The following is a 19,808-nucleotide window of genomic DNA, read 5'->3' as shown; positions in this document are numbered from 1 at the left end:
GTTTCAGCCCACAGAACAAACACAGGGCTGAGGTGGTGAAGGCCGGAACTGTGTAAAATCCACCTGGATTCCACAAAACTTTTCTATTTCATCTGAACCGATCAAGTATTTACTTTTGATTTTCCTAAAAGGTAGCAACAACAGAAAGAAAAATGTAAAGTCCAACTAGCTACCAGCACTGTAACAGGGTGTGCAAAACCAGCTGAAAAAAAGCTGTGTACAGTGTGGTGGTTACAGTTGTGAAGTAGCTTGGAGAGAGAAAAGGATCAAGTGAGAGGACAGTACAGGTTGGCCCAATATGGACAGAAAGTCATGCAATGATTACCCATCCCTTTCAACACCAGCTACTGCTAGAAAATACCTGTTTGGGCAATGGCATCTTGCTGGAGACAAACCAGGCTAACAGAGGAGTCCAGCTGGACAAGTAATGGGCTTGTTCTGTTTGTCCACAGGGTTTGGGTTCACAGGACACCACCACCCTATCTGGCCACCCTTTGCTCAGAAATCACTTCACATCATTATCAGAGCCCCAGAATGTGAAGTGGTCTTCCAAGACAGAACGTGCATGGTGAATGCTAGTTGCTTTTGCAATGGAGGTCACTGGTTTATGAAGCAGTGTATGTGGTATGCCTCCTGGAACTGGAAAGACCAGGGCTAGATGGACAGGCCTATGAGGGCACTCCACTATCTGACATCCACAGATCTGATGTTATCATGTGCAATAACCAGCCTTATTCTCAAGGGTGTTAAGTGCCTGTGCTCAAGGAGATTGAAAAAAACAAGCAACTCTGGGTTACATTTATAAAGCATTTAAAATACAGAGACTGGGAAAATTAAGTTTTAAATATTGTGCTGCCTATAAAAATGCATAACCCTGTCTTTCCCCTACTAAGACTGTTGAGATGCACCAAGTACTTCAAGCCTTAATAGATCCTACATGCATATGAGAAAAGAGGTTAATCCAGATAGATTTAGCTACTTACAGTCTAAAGAATACTTATTATTCAACGCAAATATTAAAATTACTCCAAGTGATGCCCAAGCTTTAATGCCTCAGGCTCCGAAATATATAAGTTTCTTCATGTGACTCTATCAAACCAAGCTTTTCAAAGTGGTACAAGTGTTCAGACAATTTGATCCACAAATACATTCCTGGCAAACTGCTCCCAGTTCTTCATCTTCCACCTAGAAATGTTCCAAACACAGGTCACTCATCCAACCCCACTGGAGCACAGAGGTAATGAGAAAAGCCTGTTTAGAAGCTCCCAGCACTCACCAGGGTCCAATTTAGTCTAACAGACAGACTTGGTGCTAGGTTTAATTGTAGGAATATGATACGTCAACACAGAAATCAACCCATGGAAGTCCATAGGACTGTACATGAAACAAGGATGACCTAAATGAACCCTCTCTAAAAAAAAAAAAAATAAATAAAAACAAAACAAAACACAAAAAACAAACAAACAAACAAACAAACAAAAACAACCAAGAAACACCTCTAAGAGTTCAAACTTTTCCTGTAATTTGTTTAAAAGAAACCAAAAAAGTTTACAAGCTTCACTTCACAAAACTGCATGGTCCCACCTGATGTATGGAAAATAAGCCAGTCAAAACAAGATCTGAAGATTTGCAAATAATAGCATTAAACCAGAATTCCACTGGCTAGCTTTGCTCTTTTTTCAGAAACCTGATTGTTTTTCTCCAAATGAACAAAAGAACCAATTGCCTTTAGTAGACTTCCATTTCTGCAGCCACTGTCTTTTGTTTGTCTTCAATACCCATTAAAAACCTGGTCTTGAGTCTCATGCAGCTGTTTTAAAGGAGGAAAAAAAAAAAAAGTGAAAGCTTTTCTGATGCAAAAGCAAGAAGGGGGGGGGGGAGAAAGAGAGGGGCCCACAGGGAACCAGGATTAACAGTTACAAAGACATTTAAAGGCTAACTTGTTGAAAAGAGGGGAAGAGCCTTTGAGCATTTGCCCCTATAGACAAATGCTGTAGTATCTCAGTGGCTGAGAAGGTGAACCTCATAAAGGAGGTCATGAGCCACCAATTCACCATTTTCTTAAGAAGGATGCCTTGACTCCATAAGGAAAATGGCTAACAACTGATGCAAATCGATTCTGAAGCAGCACCCTTTAAGTTATTGTGTTTTAGCGGTTCACATATTGAGGTCACACAACAGGCATCCTAAGGATTTATGTCTTAAATCTATGACTGTGAGATCAAGCAGGTTAGCAGAAAAGCAGCACACTATCTCCATTTGATAATTCCTTCCTTCTTGTCAGATTTTTATAATTTATTTTTTATTACTACAACATACATATCTCTGTTGTGTAACAACTATTAATTGTAAAAACTGCAAAGCCAGGCAGCGCTTTGCTTTTCTCTTTCAGTCTCTCCCATACTTTGTAACGTCAGGATGATACATTATCTAAACTTCGAGATGTGGTTCATCATTTTGTAGGAAATGTTCGTATTGTATTTGTGTCCTCTAAGCTAAGGGGACAAAACTGCTGAATGCTGAGCAATGAAATGCGTCAGCACCTCCCACACACAATAAAGCTGCTCAGCATCTACATCAGGGCAGTGCCTATAGCAGTGCTGCTCATGTTTGCTGTTCTCTGAAGTGACAGCTCTTTGGATGTCTCCACTTGCAGCTACTGGACATGCTCACAGGTCCTTTTATGCAGCGATTTCAGGGAACGGTACTTTTCATTGCCTCCTTACATCTCTTAAAATACTTGGGTATCCAACAAAAAGTACCAGAAATATCGCTCATACTAAAGACCAGATACTTGTAGCCAGGTTAGCGAATGAAACTGCTTTCTCCCCAAGACAAATCTTCTCCTGAAGACACACGCAGCAATTCCAGCATCCTCAGCTGAATGGTTCATTCAAATATGCATGAGGTTTACCATAAAATTTCCTTCAGTGTGGAAAGATCACCCTCCTGCTATGAGAATCCAGTTCTCTGGGAAGGTTGATGAAGGCTCCACTTTGCTATATGCATTTCCTGTGATATACAGTAGTACCCAACTGCTGGTTGCTCCTTGGAAGCCATTCAGAGGACTTAATGGAATAAATCCATGTGAGCCAATGCTAAATATGCTTACTGATAAAGAACTTGCACATTACAAAGTAGACAAATGCAGGATTTGAACCTCTAAAGCATCAGAAAATCCCAAACAGAGCTGTATGTTAAACAGCTAACTAGAAATAAAATATGCTACCCCTCAGAATCAGCACTGAATTCCCTTCTACCATCACCAGTTGTTTAAAGAACAGCAGACATACATGTGTAACAATTCAGTGTATTCAGAGTGATGAGAAACCCTGGAAATCACATCCAATCTGTTCCTGGTGCCTTTCTGGAGATTTTATTTTGCGCTGTGCCCCACTGCAGGCAGTATGAGATAAGATGGGAAAACCAGGAGAAGTACTACCCCGGGAAAAGTGTGTAACCAAGCCAAGTTTCGCTTACTGCTGCAACTTCAGGCTAGATATCCAAGACAAAAGGTGTCAGAGCAGGAGCTGCACTTTCTCTCTGAAGAAACAACTAATGTTTCAGACAGTGCTGTGCCAGGAGAAGTCTCCCACAGGAAGAGGACCAGTACAAGACCACCTGAATCAATAAAACTGTATCTAACTTAGCCATACCACAGGTATTTGGTTTTAAAAAACATATTTGAAAACAATGAGCTGAAACCTGCACTTTACTCACTATGCACATCACAGAAGACTCATACTGACTTTGTTCCCTCTCTGCTTCTTGCTCCTCTGGTCAGTCTGAGCAAAATCCCTTTGCCAAAGTACCCTGCCTGTCCACAGACCACATCCACCACCTGCACTGAATCCACCTGCTGACTTGGTATCTCTTGCTACTGGGTCACTTTCTGCCGAGAATCATTAGCATGTCTAGGTAAGCAGAGCCCCCAGCCTGTCCTGGAGTTCTCAGCAGCTCTGCAACACGAGAACACACCCAACCCGACCCCACCCCGGCTCTCCCACCGCCCCCTTAGTCAGCCTCCTCCTCTGCCGCACTGTCCCCGCCCCACTCCCTTCTCCCCAGCCCGTTTCTCAGCGCCGTCTGCCCGGCGGTCGCAGCACAGCCGCCCTCCCCGTGCCCACTGGGACAATCACCTTTTTCCAGGGAAATGAGGCGTGTGTAACTGCACTGCCTCTGCGGGCACTTTTACGCCCCCTCAGCAACTAGTGAACTTTCGGTCTGACTGCCAGCAATCTGACAAAGGATGCAGAGGGGTTTCAAAGATTCATGTTTAATGTGATAACTGGGGAACACACAAGTGGAAGAGAGAGACCTTGTTAGGATCCATGCAAGTGAATGGCTGTAGTGCAACTTTCATCTTCTATTTGATCACAGCAAATCTACACAATAATAGTGTCTGAATAATTCAGCTGAAGAAAGGAAGATTCATTTAGAGATTGCACTTTTACAGGCATGAGCAAATCAAACCATAAGGCATGAGACCCACAAGGAATCATATCTTAATAGCTCCACGGCTCATGGCAGTTTAGATGCTCAGAGCAAACTGTGGCACCAATTCAGCAACAGGAGAGGCTTGACTTTTACAAGTTGGTCCTTGAAACATTGGTCTTCATATGCTCAGTATGTCTGTTTTAACCACAGACAGTCCCCACCACACCAAAGAGTTTTCCAGGCATTCCTTAAAAGCCCCTTTTCTCTCTGAACTAGGACAGAAATGCATGTAAGCTTCTTATTTGTAAGGGGAAATTAAACAGGTTCTGCAGCTACCTAGGGGGAAAAAAAAAAAAAAAAGGGTTTTGTTGTTCTAATTCCTAGTTGTAAGTCATGTTGCCTTCTCTACCTGCAGTAGTTTCAGCTTACTCATTGCTACTTTTTTCAGATGAAATCACAAATGGCCATACTGTGCCCTGTGCAATGGACTGAGACAGTTCTTCCAGAGCTCTCTACCAGTATTCAACACAACAGCTTGAGAACATCCCTGTAAACTTGTTTTGGTGAAAGTTTTTCAGACTTGTGTTACAAAAAAACCCCAAATCAAAACAAACAAAAAACCACACTTAACAACTTTTTCCTCTCAGAATTCCTGAGTAATTCCCTAGTCTGCTTGCTTACACAGATGTTTTGAACAACAGCAATTCATTTATGGTAATTTTTATTTATTTATTTATTTATATTTTATTTTTATTTTATGGGCTCATTTATGTACTTTATGAACCCGAGTTTTTCCAGAGTTAGTAAAACTAGATTGGAAAAACCTATTCGGAGGCCAAGTGGGTTGCTGCTGGAAGACATACTCATTTGATCTGACAAGGATTTTAAAGGTTTGCTTATTCACAAAACCACCTACATGCTGCCTACTCTATACAGCCTGAATTAGCTGTCATGGTTGTTAGGCCCCTGTTAAGATAACATCTGACCCCTCTCCTCAACTTTTGTGCTTTGGAAGCATTTATTATGGACTGCATTATGGTGGTGCCCTCCAGTGCCGTGATAATTAAGATTTTTCTCATTATTGGCCTATTCTCCATGAATATTTAATTCTGTCATGAAGACTCTTGGGGACTCATGGCTTAGTCAGCAATGAGAACATGACTGTATCAAATTCTGCTCAACTTTTTCTTTGGAACAAGGGAGAGATAAACTGCTCACAAATTCAGAAACACAATGTTATAGTGAATATAAAATGTAGTCTTAAAACACTGGTGATATCAAGGCCACTGGTACCTGATTATCACTCCCATGTTTTCTGCCTTTGAGCTTATGTAGGCTGTGCATCAGCTCTAATAACGTGCAATGCACCAAGTCCTTAATCTGCTCTGTAACACAGCAGTTGCCAAGAACACTTAGAGGGGTGCACCCCAGCAGCACAGACAGTAATCCCTACTTCTTTACACACAGCCCTCCTCTCTCCTGGATGAGCATCTCATGATCCCCTCAAGCTCCCAGACCCGACGAAAACAGTAAAACACGTGATGATTTGTTCCTAATTTACATTTACTTACCACATCTGTTGCCTCCATGCATCTGTCCTACACAAGGCTGCTGCGGCTCTGGTAGCTTGAGAGACTTTCTGGCCACTTCATGGTCCACGCCCGAGACACGAAGGCGGAACTGGTCCCTGCTGACTGTCCTCCGCAACGTTCGGATGGTTTTACGGAACCTCTTCTCAGTCTTCTTCCGAGCACAGCGCACATCACACGTGTCTGAGAAGTATCAAGGGTGAAAGCTGCTATAAGTGACCATGCACAAAAATCCACCCAATTCAGAAGAGCAGCCAGTGCAAATCACTGAGAAAGCGTCTTCTGTGAACAAGTCTGAAATCTTTAAGGACAACACCACCAGGCTAGAAGAAATTTAATCAGACCACAAGACTTCAATCTATGGGTAGTTCTTTGAAAAGATCTTTGAAAATATCCCCCTATCCACACTCTTTTTGAAGTAGTAAAATTCATTTTCAAAACAGGAGATACTTTTTATTATCACTCTGCATATAGATAGAAATGAAAAATACAGAAATTAAGGAGCAAATGGCAAGAAGCTTCAAACCGCACCTTGGATTATTTTCCAACCAACCTGTCACCTCCTTTCGGCTTGTTTCAAGCTCAAAGTCCGCAGTGATAAAAATTTCTCTAGTCGCTGTCAGTCTACTGAGGGCTCCATGAACTTTCTTGCCAGAGCTGCACGTTAGGTTTACATAGTGGAAGCTTTCCATTACTGAATTATGTGTCTCTGTATGAACAAAATATAAGGAAGCAAAAGCTTGGCCAGCTCTGTTACTGAACATTCGTTAGTGCTCAGCGCATATGCGGTCATGAAGTGTTAAAGAGGAACAACCCCACATGCCAGCACACAGTTTGGCCAGTTCCATTACTGGTACATCCTCACATAGAGTCATGACTCCAGTGCTCTTACAGATGTGTTGTCAGGCCGAGACTCTGGCACTGCAGCAGATCTGAGGCACGATTCACTCCTAGGATGAGAGCTCAGGCAGCTTCCCCTGGGTTTTGCTAGCAGGTTCTAATGAACTGCCTTTGTACTGTGCAAAGAGTCTCAAAACCACAACACTGCCTCCAGCAGAGGCTACTCGAGGGAAAGTTTTTTTACTTATATGAAGCATGTGAAAAACATGTTATCTTAAAATGGTGTTTAAATTAAGTAGTGGCTGCAAACACAGGACATTTGGAGACTATTTTCATGACTTTAATGAGGAAGTAAGCTTTAGTTAAAGAGAACACTCAGAATAAGCTTTGGTTCTGGAGTATAGAACTCTTCACTAAGCATCTAGTGCAGTTTCTCAGTTACTGTTCATAAGGACAGACTGACAGGTTGATTCATCATATTGTTTAGTGACTTCTTCCCCCAGCTCTATTTTTTTTTTTTTAAATGTACTCCTCCTCATTTTCTGCTGACTTTCTAAATTCCCAGGCTATACTTTGTGCCTTGGCACAGATGGATGACATGATCCATCTGCGGCTGATGAAGTATAAAAGGAAGACAAGAGAAAAGAGGAATAACCCTTTGGCAATATAGTCAGCATAAAAAGCCTGGGAGACTCTTCACTGAGGCATCAGACAGTATGGAGCAGGTGAGAAAGGAAATAACAGAAAGAAGGGAGAGAGAGATAAAAAAGTAAAGGAAGAAAACAAAATAATTAAAAGAATGGTTGATTTTACTGAGAAGTTATTGGTAGAGGTACAAACAAAATGGAGAAGGGCCTTCCTAGCAAGACTGTAAGGTTGTCACAGGGAAGTCCTGTGATCTGAAATAACTATTGTGAGAATCAAACCTGGGAAGGAGTGCGATACATGAGGTCCGTGAAAAGCAGAAAATTTGCAGTCCTCTATGCTTTGCTTAAAATATACTTAATATTAGGAAAGCAATTAACCCCTGAGCTATGGCTCTGACCTGCTCACCTGCATTTTTATATTCATACCTGGCATCATCTCTTCCAGAACATCTTGAAACATCTCAGTCTTTTTCAAACTACATTTTCCTTCATTTAATTTAAAGGTTACGCTTATCTTGATGGCCGAAGTATCTTCAGGAAGAAACAATGACATGTTATTGTAAAAAAGAAACAGAAAACTTAAATAACCCTAATGTTGCAATATAGTGATGACATCAAAAATATGCTGACAAAGTGTAAAAGCAGTCATCACAGAAAACCAAGAGATATCAGCTTCCTCCTGCTTCACAACTGGAATTGGAACAAAGTCTTGTGATGGATTTTATTTTTTAAAAAAATAAAAAACTTAACGAGATCAAGTCCAGATCTGCTATTGGGTAAATCAAAAAAAGATTAGCTGAAATAAAAAAAGAGATTCCAATTCAGTTCCAAAAGTAGTTTATGTCTTTTTAAAATAACACCTCTTATCTGTTTAGCTTTAAATGCTTTTTAAACTTTACTGTCCAACAGCTCAAACTACACATACTGTAGGTTGCCAACACCATCCAGTTTGGATGTCTAAAAAGAGTCCTGACACTCCTGGCCTACTTATTTCATTACTGATCTTTTCCTCTTTCCTTATTTTTAAGTCTTAGTTTGAGTGATGCTGATGAAGCGGTACAAGTGGAATTTCCTGCTGCAATCATGAACTGCAGTGATGAGGAAGAAAAAACAGATGAACTATAATGGAGAGGGGAAAATAGAAAGTCAACAGAAACACCTTTATTCCACAGTTATCTGTTAATCAGTCAAATAATGCAACAGTAGATCTAGTGATTACCCAGCCAGCTGGAGGCATTTGTATTTTGCTGCTTTTTCTTAAGCTGAGATGACCTGCCACAGGTGAGGGTGTAGGCATCTTGTGTTCCTAGCAGACAGACCAGACAGACAGACAGTAAAGATACAGGCACTGTGCACAGACTGAAGGCTCCAGTAGTATCCAAGGCATTTTTAAATTTGTTGATCGGCAACATCACCTTCCCCTTTTTTCAACAATGTTGTTCCTAAGTACTCTACATTAGAGCCTCTCTCTTCCTAAGTCAACTAAAGGATTCAGGAAGAAAAGCAGCACCTGTCCCACGGGTGCCAGCCGAGCCCACGTGCTGTGTCCCACGGGGCGTGGGCGCTGGGCAGGCAAAGCCTCAGACCCCACGCAGGGCTGGAATGCCTTCGCCCCATTCAGCAGCAGCTCTCAGGGCCAATTAAGGAATGGCCCAGGGAGCACAGAGAATTCTGCCCTCTCCTCCCCAGCTTCAGACAGACAGTTGTCATGAGAAGGGATTCTGAGGGTAAAGTCGCTATAAAAGACAAGGAAAGGGGGGCTTTCCTGGGACACGGGCAGGGATATAGCCCTTTATTATCTGTAGTGAAAGAGGAAAGGTCCCTGTTGATTGTCTACTTCTTGGGACTTCCCTGAGAGTTCAGAGGTTTGCTACTCTTACACTCTCTAGAGAATCATATGCTTGTTAGCTTGTTGGGGTTTTTTTGGTTTGGTTCGGTTTTTTTTAAACTTACCAGAAAATACCTGGACATCTGAAGAGCAGCTTAAAAAGCATCTATCACTCCCACCACTCTTAATGCAGTGCAGCAATACCTTGGGTGACATATCAGGCAAGGGACCTTTTGTTTCTACATAGGATAAAACAAATACTCACACAGGTAAAACATCTACATACGCTCTACTCATAAACTGCCATGCAGCTGCTTTTGTAGCTGGTACCTGAGAGCACACATGCAATTAATACACTACTTAGACAAAAAAATCAAAACAAAATAAAATCACTGGAAGATCACACGACATCAGTAATTTCCTTTCAGGTAAGGCTATCATCAGCAAACCTTTTCATGCAGAGAAACAAAAAGAAATAGAAGAGTGAGCTAGATAAAAGCACAGGAAAAAAAGCATGAAAATCCCTCAAAGTATCTCCTGTTTTGGTGAGGGGTTTGGTTGTTTTTACTAGTTTCAACATCAGTACTATCATGCCTCCCTAAAAAGTAAAGCAGGATACTGGGAATGATGACTCATGCTACTTAACTGGAGAGATCAAGATTTTCAGATTTGACTCTAACCACATGGCCATTAGACACATCAGGAGTAGAAGTCTATTTAGTAGGCCCCTTACCAACACAATCCTTCTTATTCCAGTGTAATTTGTAGCTGGAGTGACACAGGCATTCATAGTCTCCCAACGTGTTCACACACAGCTGTTGACAACCACCATTGTTGACGCTACATTCATTAATATCTACAGAGGAAAAGTAAAAATACTTCTAAGAAGTTACTCTTTAACTCTTATGTAAGCATGTACACACAGTGCTTAGTAGAGTTTGGAAAAGATTACAGAAATGCTGTCTAGACACCCAGCTCGAAATAGATGTTTACATGGAAATCCTTTGATAAATGTCAAAATTGATAGAATGTTATGAGAGGGAAGATGTTAGGTATGTCCATAAACCACACAATTACAATATCCAGCCTCAGCAATGTCACCACAAATTCATTCAAAGAAAAGACCACCAAATCAAGTCTGCATTGCACTGGCTGGTTAATTAATATTTCTAATTTGGAATAAAGACAGGGACAGAGAGCTACTTGAGAGAGTCCAGTGAAGGGTTATGAGGATGATTGGAGGACTGGAGCACCTGCCCTGTGAGGAGAGGCTGAGAGACCTGGGGCTTTTTAGTCTGGAGAAGAGAAGACTTAGGGGGGATCTAATTAATGTGTATAAATATATGTGGGCTGGGTGTCAGGAAGGAAGGGGCAACCTCTTCTCACTTATGCCCTGCGATAGGACACGGGGCAATGGGCACAAGCTGGAGCACAAGAAGTTCCACCTCAACATGAGGAAGAACTTCTTTACTGTAAGGGTTACAGAGCACTGGAACTGGTTCCCCAGGGAGGTTGTGGAGTCTCCTACCCTGGAGACTTTTAAGACCCGACTGGATGGGTTCCTGTGTGACCTGCCCTAGACTAGATGGTCCTGCTCTGGCAGGGGGGTTGGACTCAACGAGCTCTGGAGGTCCCTTCCAACCCCTAACATTCTGTGATTCTGTGAACATGGGCAGGATTCATACTGATCAATCCTCCAAAGTGCACAGATAAGACACAGCCAATGTGAAACACTATTTGACTCCATGTTGGCAAATAACACCTTTGTATCACCATTGTCCCTTTTGCTCAATTATCCAATTTCAGGGCCTTGCCCAACCCAATAAATGCCAATAGGAGGAGAAAAAAATGACAACACAACATACTGCTTTTGGTGCAAACCTGCACACTGATGCTGAATATACCATTCACCAGTGGTGCAACCCAGGGGTCAATACTATTCATCCTCTTCATTAAACCTAGATGATTGGACAAGAGTTCACCCTCAGCAAGTTCACAGATGATACAAAACTGGGAGGAGTGGCTGATACACCAGATGGTTGTGCCACTATTCAGAGGGCCAACAAGAATCTCATGAATTTCAACAACGGGAAATGCACAGTTCTGTGTCTCTGCTTCTCAGATGCACCTTGATGACTGCTTCACTTGTCTTCAGTAGCTTTACGGCAATTATACACAAAGCTAGAAAGCTGACATCAAGAAATCTCTTCTAAGTCCCAGAAACGCTGTTCAGCTGAGGGTACTCACTTCTACATACAGTTTTCTCAATGCCAATAACAAGTTCTTGTCACTGCTCTCCCCAGCCATTTGCTCCCCCCTCTAGGTAACTGTTTGCTAGAGAACACTGAGAAGCAGGTTACAAAACTGAGCTGATTTGAGGGGAAAAACATGCTACTTAACACAATGGAGACCACATGGGTAAGAAGGAGTAGGGGAGGAATAATGGACAAAGAAGGGAACACCTTAAATTGCTGCCTAAGATACCACAAAATTGGCCCACATCTTTGGTATTCATTGACCTTTTGTTAGAATGATGTATGCAATGGCAGCCTATTATCTTCCAGCACTGACTGACTTCCGTATAGGTCAGAAGGTGTATACTCAGTATCCCCACCAGCTTTGACACAGCCTGTGATTGCCAGAAAATTAAGGACTTACTATGGCGCAAGGATTAACATCTTCTGCACAGGAGTATGATATGAAGAGGCCAATTAACAGCCAATAGCAAAATTACAGTTACTGTCCCTTATTGGTGGCCTAAACAAAAGAAATTAATGCAGACGAATTCATGAGAACAGACTTCTTCTAGCAAATAGAACACATGAACAGTGTTACTTCCCATGCAGACAGGATTCTGTGTTCATCAGGATAAAACACCATGATGTTGTAGCCCTGTAATTTTCTTTGCAGACTTCCTAGAGGCAGAGGTTAGAACAGATCAGGTGCACAGACATCTCTGAATTATCTCCAAGTTCAAGTGTGCTCTTTTTGCCTCTGAAGTAAATAGGTCTTACTCAGAATTAAGTAAGCACATGGAGTCAGTAAAGTCTTGCCTAGAGCTTATATAAAACAAGTTTAATTCCATTTAGTATCCAGTTATTCATGCTTCTTCATATAATTCTGGGAATTCATCACAGAAACATTCACACCTGACACACACTGTGATTCTATGAACATCTTCGTCTTTCCTTGAACTTTTCTTATAGGAAAAACATAAAAGACTTAAGAGTATTAATCTTGGCCAATGTAAATCAGTGGTACTGTATCAACTAAATTCCAATTTACTTCATCTGGGGATCTCACATATGCACCAGCACAACCATAATTTTTGTACTCATCCAGAGCTTCCTGTTCTTTAAGTCCTATTTCACTGACTTTTCATTGAAGTCAATGAGACTTCTGCATGTGCAAATTCTATCAAATTATGACTTGCAGGTGCAAAATGCATCAGTTTATTTTAAAAGTCACAGGTGCTTTCTGTATGCAAGGTGGGAAGGGAAAATCATTTGAGCAGACAGAAATGAGTAGGATTACTTTCTGCTTTTGCTGTGTCTCCTTATCATGGCAAAGAGTAAAATTTACTCTATATACCTACTGCTCATACATAGGTTTGTGTCTTGCACAGATACTAATTAGACCTGTGGCAACAGCACCCTATCAGCGTGGCCTGTAGAGTCTTTTCTAACTCACCTCCACAATGCGTGAAGCCATAGAGAGCGTAGCCTTTGTGACAAGTGCACTCAAAGGTGCCTGGATGATTGATGCACGTGTGGTCGCACGTCCGTTCAAAAGAGCATTCATCAATGTCTGCAAGTTTTAAAGGGATACATCAGTATCTTTCAGCCTGACAAGGGAACACTGATGACCTAACAAAGTTGGACACAGAAACGTGCATACTTGTGTAAACTTTGAGCAAATAATGTAACAAAATTAAATGACAACTTTTAAAAGAACAATTAGTTTGCCAAACAAATGTTTTCTTGACAAACACAAAAACTGTGTTTTTAACAATTATGTTTAAAATAAATTATTTTCTTTGTGGGAGAAAAAAATTGACAGAACTCGTATTTCATTAACAAAAGTCCACATAAGGTCTGCAGAGATAAGAGTTACAAAAGAAAGTATTGCCTTGGTTTTTCCCTATAAGTCAAAGGCCATATTTTTAGCTCCATATGAATATGCAGTGCCTGATTTAAGTCTGCTGAAAACCACCATGTTCTCCAAGATACACCTGAAGGCGTAGTAGTAATTCAGTCCATTTTTTCATGGATCCATTGCACTGTATATTGAGACTTCAACGTCTGTCTCTAAGAGCTGCTGAAATATCCATTTCCTCCAGTGAAAGTTCTCCTTGGCATTAAAATCACTTTGCACACATCTTTGTAAAGCATAGTTAGTTAATAGCCTAATCATGATCTCAGTGAGTTGAATGGTAACACTCCCATCACTTTCTGAGGCCCTGAATGTTTATTATACCATCAAAACCACCTAAAACCTCTGTGCTAGTATATTAAGAGGTGCCATGTAAGACTGCTGCAGGATATAAAAAAGTTCACATCAACATCACTGACACATTACATCATTCATTTTCTTGGGCTTTAGGATGCTTCAAGATACCACTTTTGAAACAGTCTAGGCAAAGTAAAAGAAGCAACAGGGACAAAAGGGAGACAGATCTTTAAAATACATTCATAAATAGATTCCATTAAAAAAAAAAAACCAAACACAAACTATGCTGAAAATCTTACGTTTTTATAGTGTTTGTTCATATAAATAGCTGTCTGTCTTTGCTTTAGAGTATGAATGCACCAAAAATCCAGGTGAAAACAATTTTCTGTTGGTCAGTTGAGATTTCTGAAATTCATTGTTAATGTCAGCTGGTTGTCTAGGAAATGGAATTATTTACCTTCTCAACTGGCTGATTTGCTTTACATTGTTCCATACTGCAGCTTTTCCAAAACCACAAACCATTTTGATCTTTACATTTTAATGTATTTAAGCAGCTTAAACAGGATTTCTAACTCTATATGTACAAATCTTTCTACAGAAAAGCAAACATGCTTTTTAAGTCTCACAGGAGGAATCCATGTCATCATAAAAATCAAATGCTCTATGATGCTTTAGGGAATAGTGATTCCAGTCTGTCTACAGGCTTAAAATTTCATACATCATGTGTTTTTCTTTAAATAATGAACTCATGGCATCTAAATGTCCTATTAAGAAAAAATAATGTCACTGCAATGGTGAACTAGTCAGTAAGATGGACAAAGAGATACTATTTTTCCCTGTAAATTATTTTCAGATTATTATTAGAAGGGAGGAGCATTATCCTCATAAAGAGCTTTTGAATATGATGTTGTCACTGTTGCTTCTACATAATAGTTCACTGTGCCATTAAACATACCTCCAACAACAGTATCAAGTCAACTGTATTAACTCAACAGCTGTTTCAGAAAGAAAAAAAAAAAAAAGAAACCAAAACTGAGGTATGGAAATTTTTCTGGAGCCCATTATCACTTCATCATTGTAAATGTGCAAGCCACACTGATTTGTTCTATTTCTATTGCTTCTCCAGTGCACATACCTTGACATGACTTCTCATCTGTTAATAATTTAAATCCTTTTCTGCAGCTGCAATCAAAACTACCAACAGTGTTTTTACAGAAATGATCACAGCCTCCATTATTGGACTGGCATTCATCAATATCTGTAACAAAAAAAAAAGTGCTTCACCAAATAAACACAGTACATTCAACATTCTTCCACTGCCATATCCAGAAAACAGTCATGTCCAACTGGTTAGAGAAGGCCAGAAACAAAATCCAGTGAGACTACTACAAATTTTAAGGAGGATCAGATCCAGCTCTTAGGAATGATCTGGCCCATTCATCTCCATGACAGTGTTACTTGCTTTCATTTAACATATTGCTCTCAGTTACATTTCTGTACATGTATTCACAACAGATTATTTCCCTAAGCTCTTGTTTGGAAACACTTTGACTTAAATGCTGTCTAACAGGTTGTACCTTTTCTAAACATTCTCCCTAATTCCTCTTCCTAAGCCCTGCAGAAATCTCAGACAGCACCTTCTCAAGCTATCTTGTCCTTTTCATGCCAATATTAGAATGAGCTCTTTGTTTAATATTAATTGATTCAGGCACGGAGATTCCATTATTTATCTTGCCTTGCAGAACAGTTTTACCACCTAATGACAGGAAAATGTATTCTGGTATACAACCTAAACGGCCCTTTGATCCTTTCAAGTACTCTCTCTTAGAGTTGCCTGGACCCGTGTAAGTAATTCTACTCAAACATTCCGGCTTACACACTGATGTTTACTTACAAACTGCCCTGATAGCCAGCTGACAGTGGGTAAATCTGCCAAGGATGGGACTGCAGGCCTGTGAGAACCCACACACCTACCTCTCCCAGTACTGACCTCCACTTTACCACAGACCTGCATTATCTCCTACCAAACCTCACCGGTGAGAAATGAGGCCTTCTTGGCAGGAGGAGTGGAAGTGGTGAGAGGGATGGCAGAGCAGCAAAAGGTCTCCTGCACATGATGCACCTGATGTGATGGAAGCTGTGTGTCTACCCCTGGCTACAGTCCTTTCTCAGGTTGGGCTGGACATATTTGTGTTCCTCTAGACACTGGACTAACTTCATGTGGAAATAAATAGGTGTTGGTACACACATGTCCATGCATATAACACTCACCTTTACATGTCTTCCCATCAAACTGGAGTGTGAATCCAACAGGACAACTGCAGTGAACCCCAGTGGATGTATCTTTACACGTACGATCACAGCCACCATTATTGACTGCACACGTTTCTGGCCAACAGGATAAAGCTGAAGTTTGCTCAGGGATATTATAATGGTAACAAGAAACATCACGATACAATGCACAGTGCCAAGCACACTGCTATTCATCCACATTTAGTCTAGTATACACAAACTACTACTAAATACAAGTGTTGGCAAAATCCCTGCCTCAGCTATGCCTGATTTTTTTGTGGAGACTCAACAAACTAAGATGTTGTCTATGAATATTCTCATCTGTAAACACAAATACCCACTCCTCAATGATGAGCCTGTTCCTGTCAGTCTGTCTTGCTATGCCCACCCTCAATCCTGGCTGATCCTCTGATACTTCCCACCAATGCTCAGACATCTTATTACACTCAGCACTACTAAACCAGTTTTTATAAATCCCTCCCACCACAACTTCACATTCTGCCTGCACTCCTAGTCACAGTGGATTACACCCACACTGAGTATTCCTTCAGGCTTGTAACCCAGGTGCCATCTCAACCTAATGCTCCCTCCCCCTATGCAAACTATTTCTAAATTTTACTAAACCTTTCTAGCAAAGTCCCTAAATGCAGTTCTTTACATCCAGCTACAGAGAAAATAACACTCTTTACCATTTATCTTCTTGCAGTTGGTCTAACTACTTCACTCAGTCTAACAGCCTTTTCATGGGCTGGACAAGTGCAATTTTATCTAGCACATATTGATTTAGAGAGCTGCAAAGATCATTTCCTATGTCTGCTTTTTGAAATTCTCTCTTTCTAGCTCTGACTACAAAGATTTCTGCAGCACCAAGCATAATTATTGACAAGTTTTGAGACCTTTTCTGATTCATTCCCTCCCAGTCTCTCATCTCACATTCAATATCGGGAGGCTATGTCCAACCTCCATGTGAAGACAGAGTGCCTTTTCCACAGATAATGCTTTTTTTTTTTAAATGAGACAATGAAATGATATCTAAATATGAATTTGCAAGATCAGAACTAGCCCTATAGATCTGACAGTTTCTTCTGAAGACCCCATGTCACTTCTGTGACAACTGCCAATAAGCGCTGCAAGTCTCCCTGAGCACCTGGAATAAGGGTTTTTGGGAGGTGGACATCCACTGACCCAAGCTGCCCTGAGACCACAGTCATTGTTTCTCATGCCAATGTCTTCTCAGTAGTGACAGACCCTTCGAGGCTGGCATTCTGGGCCAGATGGAAACATCTCTAGGAAGAATAAGATGGCCTTGTATCCTAACATGTCCTTCTAGATGCAATCCATCACTGGGCTCACTTCTCTTCTATGTAGAAATACACTTAAAATTGAAAAGAAGCAGATAAACCATTGCTGCCTCCACAATCACTTGGCTAAAACTGTAGCACAGCAGGGATTGTATTGCATTCCCATGATGAATTACAACCTTAGAAACATACACTACTTCGAGGGCAAGTTCCTGACACCTCCTACTGACTGTCACAAACAATGTACATAGCTTCTTATACATTATGTAATAATATTTCCTTAAAAGGGAGTGAAGCATCTCAGGCAGAATTCAGCCCAGAGTGATGAGGGTTACAATAAAAAAAAAACAAACAATTCTTCAATCTGAAAGGTTTCATCAAACAGCAAAATTATTTTAAGATAAGCACTTTTACCCATAAGCAACCGTCGTTTCACCCTCTTGTCCACATCAGCTCCTGCTGTGGTGTTTCCCTCAGAAATTTCAACAGTAGCCTCTTCCCTCTCTGTAACATGAAAAAAGAAAATTATTAAAGGTGCCCTGACCAGAAGCCTCATCTGATATGTAATATGTACATGAAACAGCCACATCATGTGCTGAATTATCAAAAACTGTCGGAACTGACTAGACAGAAATATATTCTTCTTAAAAAAGGAAGCAATAATGCATATCATGAAGACCCTTCAGTTAAGACCATAAGAACATTTTGCTTTTATTGCTTCCGTACAACTCCTGTTTGCTTTAGTATTCTTAAAAAAACAGAAAATGTGCTATGGATGTAGTGAACAGCAGCAAGATGAAAGAACTAATTGAACTGTCATGAACTGTCTGGTTATGAGGACACTATCATCATCTATCATGAACTGTCTGGTTATGAGGACACTATCATCATCTATCACGGACTAATACAAGGACTAGCCAGTTATGCCTGAGCATTTGATTTCAGTCAACAGACAATAAATCTTAAGTGCTTTCTTTACTGGATAACTGCCTTGCAAAATCTGTATTTTAATTGAATCCAGAGCTCTGGTTTTAACAGACGTACTGCTTGGTTACATTCTGGCTCATACTATACAAGAAATTGAACCTAAAGTATCCTAGAGGGAAGGGAATCTTCTTTGGTTAGTGACAGGCATTGTGCTTTGGAGGGACCAGTGATAATTACAGCCTGCAGTAGTATGAAGTAGCTACTTACATAGGGAAGCACAAGTTGCCTGGATCCAAGCAACTCACTCATGCACTAGCAGGTTTCTTAGTTTTGGATTCCTTGACATTTTCTAGGCATACTATTATGAGGAGCGTTGATCATGCACACACAGCAATGCCACACCACTGCAGAGTTAGTCATCAACAGAAAACCACATTCCTCCCCTATATACTGACCCTGGCAGGTTTTCCCATCCACATGCATGATGTACTTGGGGTGACATCCACAAATAGGCCCATTATCAGCATCATCACATGTATGTTGACAGCCACCATTTCCATGATTACATGTTACTAGGAAGAAAATACATGTTACATCTCATAAGTTCTTCCAGCATCTTCGAATGACAGTGTGCAATTCTGTCATCATTTGATCATCCAATAGACCTTCCTAACATGCCCCTTTCCTGAAGAACCCTGTGAAACACTGCAGAACTCTTGTGGAGCTGAACTGCTGGTTAATACAAATGATGGTGAAACTCCCAAACTACAGATGCTGTAGCAACTGCCGTGATAGTGTCCAGCAAAGCCACTGATTCTACTTTAATGCAGATGCACGTAATTTAGGCGTGTCGCCCCAATTTAGCTGTAACATACCAAATCCCATATCACTGCAAACAGAACACTACGTGTTCATTTTGGGAAACCATAAGCATATGCAGAACGTTGCATACAAATGCAGCTCCTCTGGTTCTTGGACAGTTCAAATCCTGGTCGGCATTCACAGGCAACTCCTCCTTTGGGTGTTTCTCTGCAGATGTGGGCACAGCCATGATCCTTATTCATACAGCTCATGCCTTCTGCAAAACAGGACAAGTGCAAAACCATCACCATGCTTGGCATCTCCATGTACAAGCAACAGTCAGTTCAACACACAGAGACAACAGCCTGCTACTTCTGAGAAGACCCTACAGTGTTAGGACAAGAACCAAGAGACAGGAAAGGCAGAAAGTCCGATCCTGCAAAGTGAATGGCCCCAAGGTTTCTCCATCTGTGACTTCTTCTGTACCCATGTTCTCTGACTGCATGGTCAAAAAGAAACACTCCTAAATGCATACAGTATCTGCATTCTCATACAGTGCTCTCACTTTATACCAGTGTTTATAAAACCTCTTCATTTCTTTTACAGAAATTGCAAGGTGGCTGATAAGTAAGATCAAAACCTAAACTGAAATTCTTACTTCTCTGCCTAAAAGAGCAGCCACCAGATACAGGAATGC

General features: G+C 40.9%; 1 protein-coding gene across 1 annotated transcript in view; it reads right to left on the bottom strand.

Moving 5' to 3' along the window:
- The window catches only part of LOC103768353 (signal peptide, CUB and EGF-like domain-containing protein 2), a gene marked incomplete at its 5' end in the record, with an annotated part of 37,461 nt that overhangs the window by 9,628 nt on the left and 8,025 nt on the right, over positions 1-19,808 (bottom strand). Inside the window, 12 exons of the mRNA XM_008935494.1 lie at positions 6,009-6,209; positions 6,580-6,735; positions 7,940-8,044; positions 8,733-8,819; positions 9,467-9,580; positions 10,075-10,197; positions 13,032-13,148; positions 14,926-15,048; positions 16,062-16,178; positions 17,798-17,887; positions 18,766-18,882; positions 19,263-19,388. Of these exons, the coding sequence (XP_008933742.1) occupies positions 6,009-6,209; positions 6,580-6,735; positions 7,940-8,044; positions 8,733-8,819; positions 9,467-9,580; positions 10,075-10,197; positions 13,032-13,148; positions 14,926-15,048; positions 16,062-16,178; positions 17,798-17,887; positions 18,766-18,882; positions 19,263-19,388 (1,476 nt within the window). The remainder of the gene's footprint in view (positions 1-6,008; positions 6,210-6,579; positions 6,736-7,939; positions 8,045-8,732; positions 8,820-9,466; positions 9,581-10,074; positions 10,198-13,031; positions 13,149-14,925; positions 15,049-16,061; positions 16,179-17,797; positions 17,888-18,765; positions 18,883-19,262; positions 19,389-19,808) is intronic.

This window comes from Merops nubicus, unplaced genomic scaffold (assembly GCF_000691845.1).
Source record: "Merops nubicus isolate BGI_N331 unplaced genomic scaffold, ASM69184v1 scaffold41332, whole genome shotgun sequence".
In the NCBI taxonomy this organism is placed as follows: Eukaryota; Metazoa; Chordata; class Aves; order Coraciiformes; family Meropidae; genus Merops; species Merops nubicus.
The sequence above is the reverse complement of the archived record's forward strand: the minus strand, read 5'-3'. Positions and strand labels throughout refer to the sequence as shown.